Below are 7265 nucleotides of genomic sequence, written 5' to 3' on the forward strand. Positions count from 1 at the left end.
CTTGATGCCACCATCTCTGTTTTCTTTAAGGCTTCAGGCAGCACCCACAGGTCTGGCAGCCATCTCAGGCACGACTGGGCGCTGAGCTTGCAGTGGAGGCCTTGCCCCAAACAGCCATTGTTTCTGGGAGCAGCGTGAAGGGCTGGCCTTACAGCCGGCACAGCCAAGGGTGCCTTGCTGCCACCGCTGTTCTCAGAGACCCAGTGGTCAGATGCTGTGGCCGACGGACTGAGGTGCTGGTGCTGGTGGCGGAGGGGCCAGGACTTCGGGGTTAGGCCTTGGGCTGCTCGGGCTGAAGGTCACTTTTCCTGACACTGTTTCTGCCTAACTCGGCTCCCTCCACTGCAGCAGCAGTGGCTCGGGCCAGGGCCTGATAGAGTATTTCCCAGCCCCGAGCTGCCCATGGGTTGGCTCAGAACTGGACTCAGGCCAGCATCCTCTGGCCGTCTACCCCACAGTGAGCCTATCACACTAACTCCTTCCAGCCCTGGGCGAGGGAGGTTTCACAAGTGGCTGACTTGGTTCCGCCCTCTCTCCTACCTCTACTTTCCCCGAGCCCGGGGGCCCCATGGGCGCATGCCTTACTGCCCCTGTCTCCGCCAGTCTGTGCCTTAGGACCTGTCAGACCTACCTGAGTAGCACTCCTGGAGTGAGGGGAAGGCCCCCTGCCCTCATATCCCCCAGACCCTACCTGAGACCCCTTTTGTGCTGTTCAGGAGCCTTCAGTTAGAACTTGAGCCCAAGTCACTCAGTCTCCACGGGCCTACCCCTGGCACAGCCCCTCCCTTCCCAGCCAAGCTGATCTTTGTGGTGGGTGGAATGGAGGGGGGAGGGTCCCAGGAGGTGCCTTGAGCTTGTCAATCCACTCTTTTTACTACAAAATCCCTGTGAGGGGCCCATGCCCTCGATTAAACCTGACCTGTTTGTTTTCTGCGCACTCTAAGCACTCATGAGTTTCCAAGGCAGGTGTGGGACCTGCAGGGCCAAGTCCTTGGGGCTTAGGGAGACGCCCTGTTTGCCTCGTGTAAGGCAACGCATAGGGCTGTGAAGTTTGCTGACCCAACATGGCCGAGTGCTGACCCTGCACATCATTCATCATGGAGCCCTCTTGGGCAGTGCAAGACGCCTGCACACCCAGGGCCAGGTAGGTCTCACAGGTACCACGGCCTGCTGCTTGTGCTATGGGTGTAAGCAGGGGCGGGTGAGGTATGGAGGGCGTGCTGCCCCTGGGAGCCCAGCAGTGGAGGCCTTGCTCTGCAGATCCTTGTCCAGCTGTAACACATGCCGAAGATGACAGCCAGCCTGCCATGTCTGTATACGCTTTAAAAGATCTCAGAATCTTGACTCTCCTTTAAGAATCACACCTGGCAGTGCGAGACGGATCCAGGAATGGCCACAACTTCCCAGGGCTGGTAGGCAGGGGGCTGGGTACTCTGCTTGGACCCAACTGGCCAGACCTCAGCCCCTGGTGACATCTGGGGTTGTGTCCTGGCTGGGGCATGTTTCCCAAGACCCCCTGGGTGTACGAGGTGCAGCCCAGGTGGGAGCTGAAACTGAATTACACAGGCGGGTTTCAGGCATTCAGGGGCCAGTCCCGGCCCCCACCCCAGTTCCAGTGCAGGTGCATCCAGATGTGGTCCTTGCCTGCTACAGCGGTTCCCACTGAAGCTCCAAGGTCCCACCAGCTCGGCTTCCCTGGCAAGAGGACCTGGGAATGGTCGGGCCTTGTCTTCTTGCCTCAGAGCAGCCAGGGACAAGCCAGCCACCCTGTGCTCGCCCTGAGCCACCCGCACACACCACGCCCCCAGCCCTGGCAAAGAGCTCTCATGGATTCCAGCGTTGTTTATTGGGCAGATGTCAGAGGTGGAACAGTGGCCTCCAGCCCCGTTTCCATGGTAACCAGAGTGAGGCCTGTCCACTTGCTAGGAGCTGCCCTGGATGTGAATTAGTAAGCTAAATTACAGAGCAGAGTGGGCATCTCCAAACAGTACAATAAAAAGGCTTTGTATCAAAGTTGGACTAAAAAAATACAAAAGTTAAACCCACAGGCGTGGAGGACAGTGGCAATCCTGAGATGTCCGCCTCAGAGCTCTGCTAAATCCTGCAGGCAGGCAGGCCCCAGGGAGGCCACCCCTGGGAAGTGGGGTGAACAAGGGGCCTGCCTGCCTCCCCTGGGGCAGGCCTTCCCAGTGCCTCTGGCAGCATGGGTCCAGCCCCTAGTGGACAACACGGAGAAAGTGTGGGGCGCAGGCACTGCGGAGGTGACACGGGAGGCAGGGCAGGGTGGGAAAGGCGTCCCCCCACCAGCCTTCCCCAGCTTTGGCGGCTCTCAGGAAGTCTTTCCGGCTTCCCTGGGGCACTGCTGTGCAGGCAGCAGGGTCTGGGGGCTGAGCCTAGGGTCACTGCAGCCTGGAAGCCACTTGGCCCCAGACCCTTCTTCCCAGCCCTCAGTTTCCGAGGGAGCCAGCTGGTCCCAGAGGCCTCGGGCTGGGGGCGGGAGTGTGACAGGGAGGCGGGATCAGGCCTCTGGGATCAGCTGCGGCTCAGCATTCAGCCACAGGCGGGACGTGGGACAGATAGCGCGTGGGTAGTGGTGTCGCTATACAAACAGGCACGAGCCAGGGAGCCTGGCGGGCTGCTAGGAGAGCATGGACTGCTGCACGGCCTTCTGCAGCGACTGCCGCGTCACCAGCAAGCGCACCACCTCCTCCGACCGCTTGGTGAGCCGCTTCCGGGCCTGGTCGTGTGTGACCATGGTCATGTCCCAGCCGTTCACCTGGCCCACGGAGAGAACAGCCCAGCTCAGCCCACTGCCCTCTGACATCTAGAGGCCAGGGGGCTTTAAGAGGCCTGGGTCACCCCTCCACCTAGCGTCCCTGAAGTACACAGAGGAGAGCCGGCTTCCTCCGGGGCAGTACCAGCATGGGCTCCAAAGGGCTTTGGTGAGTGTCTCCCAGCCCCCACCCACAAGTGTTTCAACCCCTCTAGCCCCAGCCATGTTTTCCTCCTCTGGGACACCTGTTACCTGCATGATCTTGTCTCCAATCTGCAGGCCAGCAATTTCAGCAGGGCCTCCTTCAGACACCCGTGTGACATAAATGCCCTGGGAAGAGAAGCCTGGGTCAGGCCCTGTGGCCCCTGGACTGGCTCTCATACACAGAGGAGGCCCAGTATAGCACACCCATAGCTGTCCCTCTGTCCCTGTCCCCAGCCTCCCCTGGCACACAGCTGGTGAAGGCTATGCCAAGCAACCAGGGATGCCCCAGCCCTGGCTGAGGGCCACCTCCCGCTCCTCCTGGGCAGCTGGGCAGACCGACCTCCACCCCTACTCTTTCCCAGCCGATCATTTCCTGGACCCTCTGAGATGGGGTCTGCTCTTCCCACACAGGCCCAGGAAGCAGTGCCCACCCTCTCAGGCCTCCGGTCCCCCTCACCTTGTCTGTCTTGTCCTCCGAGAAGGGGTTCTGGGAGGGATCCTGGTCAATGCCCCCTCCAATGCTGAAGCCCAGGATTAAGTTCTCCCCTTGACGCAGCTTGTGAATTTCAACTCTTTGCTGGCAAACAAAAAAGGAAGCTGGCTTAGGTGGGCATGTAGAGAAGGCCTCTGGTAGTGCCAGGCCAGCTCCGAGCCGTGCCAAGGGGTGGGGCCCGGAGTCCCCTACAGGAATGCAGCTGGTCCCCAGCCCTGGAGGCTGACCCCCTCACCCAGTCCTGCCCTCCACTTTCCCCCTTCCCAGTCTCAGGTGCCAGTCTTAGTCACAAGTGCTCACAGCCCCTCCTGGCCTATGAGCCAGGGCTCCACCTAGGACACGGGGTGGGAAGGGCCAGGCCCTGAAAAGGTGACACTGCCGTTGGGAGCCAGCCTGTCACAAGCAAGGCAGGAGGTGCTGGGACAAAGTGGAGCAGATCAGCCGGGGACAGAAGAGGACTGCAGATGCTGGACGTTTGTGACACTGGCACCTGCAAGGTGAGATGGGGCTGGTGCCAGACAGAGAAGTCTGGGATGCAGGACCACCAGACTGGTCCCAGATGAGGTCAGGGGTCTCCTGGAGCCCCGGGCCCTGCTCATGCACAGTGCAGGTGGCAGAGAAGTGTTCTGGGGCTCTCCCAACATGCTCTGGGGCTGGGGTGCTCAGAGCCTTCAGCAGGCACCCTCAAGTCACTGCTGGGAGCCACACCAGATCAAAGCTGGGAGCTGGGGGGGAGGGAAGGTGACTTGCTCGGCCCTGAGGAGGCTTCACCAAGGAGGGATCATTTTGAACCAGGACTTGAGAGGATGATCAGGAGTTTGGCTGCCTGGCCTTGACCCTGGAACCCAGGGGAGCTGACCAGGCTTGGGGAGTAGGACAGGGCATGGTCAAGTTTGAGGCTAGAACAACTACTTGGGCAGTCAGAGCAGGTGCCTCAGAGGCTGGGGTGGAAGCCTGGGGACAGGAATGCTGAACACGGCAACATTCCAATGGGGGGACCCAGGAGAAGGAGCAGGTGGGGCTGGAGTGCTAGGAGCCATCCGGGAAGGTGTCCAGGAGGCAGATGGTCAGGGAGAGGCCAGGCCCACCCAGGCGGCTCCTGGTGCTGCAGACCTGGGCGCGGCATAGTCTTACAGCCTGAAGGAAGACCTTGGGCCCACCTGTGGCATGGGGTGGGGAGGAGGAAGCATGAACCCTGAGGCCCACTGGGTCCAGTACCCAAAAGAGGGCTCCTGCAGGTCCATCCCACCTCCTCCAGCACATGCCCTCAAGGGAGAAAAGCGCACAGCCCTTGAGGTGGGAGGGCTCTGGCACTGCCTCGCTGGGTGCTCTCTGGCCCCTCCCTTGCACCACCTTTATTCCACTTGAGAAGCAAAGCTGACCCCTAGCCTCTGGGCAGCTGTTGGGCTCTGCAGAGCTAAGCTGGTGCCCGCAGGGTGAGGCTCAGGACGGCTGTCAGTAGCTAAGCAGGGCCTTCTCCAAGTTCACCCTCGTGCCACCTTTATCAGCAGCCTCTTTGCCTGGCTGCAGGAGCCCATGGGAGATAGCACAGCCAGTCCCTGCGGCTCCAGGGCTGGGACTTTGGCTTGACCTCTCACAGGCGGAAACCTCTGGGGAGCTGGGCAGGAGACCTGGGTCCTTCCTGGCGGCTTCCTTTATGGCTGGGCGTAACCGGACTTCTTTCTGGGACTCTGCGGGAGGGGGAGGGGGTGGCCTCCAGGGCCTACTCAGCTGGGACACAGACGTGTGGGTGTCAGCTCCCTTTCTCCCTTCGCCTGTTCTGACAGCACCTGGCACACGGTGCGCCGAAAGTGCCAGGCGGGAGACCTGCCCCTGGCCCCAAGGGCTGGGGATCCAGCAGCTGAGAAAAGGATCTGGCTGGTAGGGTGCGCATTCACTCCAATGGGGCAGGGGCCTCCCTCCGGCCAGCCCCACCCCCAAATCTCGCTCCTCGGGGCGGTGGCGCCGGCTGGAGCGGAGGAAGCACTTCCTCATTCCAGAGGCTGCGACTCACGGACGTCGGGCCGGCGCCCGCCCCCCGCGGCTGCCCAGCTGGGGGCACCGAAGCCCTGCGAAGGGGCGCTTTCCCAGACGCCCGCATCCGGAGCCTTGCTCCCCCGTGCTCCCCGCGCCGGCAGGCCAAAGCAGCCTGCCTCTTGGGCGACGGTGCGCGGAGTCTGGCCTCCGTCTGGAGCCTCGGGAGGCTCCTAGCCCCCAGAATGAGCTTCGTGGCCGGAGGAGGCTGCGGCCGCGCTCCTGCAGAGACCCGAGCCCTGACAGCGGGTTTGCACGGGCCCCCGCCCCGGTTCGCTGCTTTGCAACCTGACTGGGTGTCAGTTTACCGCTCTGAAAAATGGGGGCAAGTCGAGACGAAAAAGAGCCCGCGCGAGTACACTCACCACCACCGCAGTGACCGGCTGGCCCGGGATGTAGGACATCTCGATCCCAATCTGGTAACCGGGGACCGCTCAGCGAAGCCCGCAGCTGGGATTGCCGCGGCCGCTCCCTCCCTGGTTAACAAAGGCACCCTGGCTGGGCACGCCCCCTTATGAATAGTTAACAGATCTCCAGCCAATCACCGGCCGGAGCGCTGTTCGGCTTTCGGAAGTCCCGGAGCGTGCGTAGAAAAGCGGGGAGAGGGTGGAGCGTGCCCGGCGCGCAGGCGCGAGAGGCGTAGTTGAGCCAGCGCGCATGCGTAACGGGCCCTCCCAGCATCCTCCAGCACAAGATGGCGTCCCGGGGGTCTGTCCTGCTTCCTGTGTGAGGGAACGCTGGGACTATCCGCCCGCCGTGTTCCAGGTAACGGGGCTCTCCTGGCTAGGGGACACAGGCGTGTCCCCGTTCTCCCGGCCGGCAAGAGCCGTCAGCGTCCTCGGCGTCTTTGGGGAGACGGAGATCCAGGACTAGCGCCAGGTCTCGGAAGCCCCAGGGGGAGGGGGAGGCCATGGACCCTACTCGCCGCGCTCCGGGCGCCACTTGTAACTCGGTTTTCCCCACAGCCGCGCCTCGTTCCGCGAGAGAGCCCAGGCCGAGCCCCGGCGGGTGCGATGGCCGCGGTGGTGGGCAAGAGGGAAGGGCCGCCGTTCATCAGCGAGGCAGCCGTGCGGGGCAACGCGGCCGTGCTGGACTACTGCCGGACCTCGGTGTCGGCGCTGTCGGGGGCCACGGCCGGCATCCTCGGCCTCACCGGCCTCTACGGCTTCATCTTCTACCTGCTCGCCTCCGTCCTGCTCTCCCTGCTCCTGATCCTCAAGGCGGGCAGGCGGTGGAACAAGTACTTCAAGTCGCGGCGGCCGCTCTTCACGGGCGGCCTCATCGGAGGCCTCTTCACCTACGTCCTCTTCTGGACCTTCCTCTACGGCATGGTGCACGTCTACTGAGCGAGGGCGGGACCCGGTCGGCGGCGCTCCGCGTAGACTCGCCGAGGTTTTCAAAGTGTTGAGTTCGCTGCTTGTTCTGTAACGTTATACATAACTTATCTCTGAGGACGACGAGCCCGTAATGTTTTCAGATTAAATGAAGTGTGAGACGCTTTGTTGGACCCTCTCTCCTCCTCTAGCGCACGGGCTGGGTGCGGAAGCCGAACAGGTGGGGGCTGGGGACTGGGCGCTAACCTGGCCAGCTTGGGGTAGCGTCTAGGAGCTATAGACGGCATGGTAGTGCTGGGTGGGCTTTGATCTCACTCGATTCTGTTTATTTTTTTAATTTGTTACAGGGAGGGAAGAGGGGGGAGAGGGAGGGAAGTGAGGGGAGGGGGAGGGAGAGAGAGAAAGATCTTCCATCCACTATTTATCA

At 62.2% G+C, this 7265-nt stretch overlaps 3 protein-coding genes across 8 annotated transcripts in view; 2 read left to right on the forward strand and 1 right to left on the reverse strand.

The window, feature by feature from the left end:
• CTNS (cystinosin, lysosomal cystine transporter) overlaps positions 1-937 on the forward strand; it is a 28017-nt gene extending 27080 nt beyond the window's left edge. For all 4 annotated transcript variants that reach the window (XM_002718866.5, XM_051825363.2, XM_051825364.2 and 1 more), the window contains one exon: positions 31-937. In XM_002718866.5, coding sequence (XP_002718912.3) covers positions 31-85 — 55 coding nt within the window. In that variant the 3' untranslated portion in view covers positions 86-937. The remainder of the gene's footprint in view (positions 1-30) is intronic.
• An 890-nt stretch (positions 938-1827) lies between these two features.
• TAX1BP3 (Tax1 binding protein 3) lies at positions 1828-6123 on the reverse strand. The gene is made up of 4 exons (XM_002718865.5): positions 5870-6123; positions 3435-3554; positions 3026-3103; positions 1828-2776 (listed from the first exon to the last, which is right to left on the reverse strand). Exons 1-4 carry the CDS (start codon positions 5906-5908, stop codon positions 2639-2641), a joined length of 375 nt encoding a protein of 124 aa, XP_002718911.1. The 5' UTR covers positions 5909-6123; the 3' UTR covers positions 1828-2638.
• Positions 2776-7004, forward strand: EMC6 (ER membrane protein complex subunit 6). 3 transcript variants are annotated; one of them, XM_070061230.1, is made up of 4 exons: positions 2776-2942; positions 3795-3967; positions 6270-6383; positions 6470-7004. In XM_070061230.1, the coding sequence occupies exon 4, from the start codon at positions 6518-6520 to the stop codon at positions 6848-6850; it is 333 nt and encodes a 110-aa protein (XP_069917331.1). In that variant the 5' UTR covers positions 2776-2942; positions 3795-3967; positions 6270-6383; positions 6470-6517; the 3' UTR covers positions 6851-7004. The 3 variants fall into 3 exon arrangements, with proteins under 3 accessions (XP_069917331.1, XP_008269106.1, XP_002718910.2); XM_008270884.4 differs by lacking the exons at positions 2776-2942; positions 3795-3967 and having other exon boundaries at positions 6102-6383; XM_002718864.5 differs by lacking the exons at positions 2776-2942; positions 3795-3967; positions 6270-6383 and adding an exon at positions 6107-6269.
• Positions 7005-7265: the final 261 nt, after the last annotated feature.

This window comes from Oryctolagus cuniculus, chromosome 17 (assembly GCF_964237555.1).
Source record: "Oryctolagus cuniculus chromosome 17, mOryCun1.1, whole genome shotgun sequence".
NCBI lineage: Eukaryota > Metazoa > Chordata > Mammalia > Lagomorpha > Leporidae > Oryctolagus > Oryctolagus cuniculus.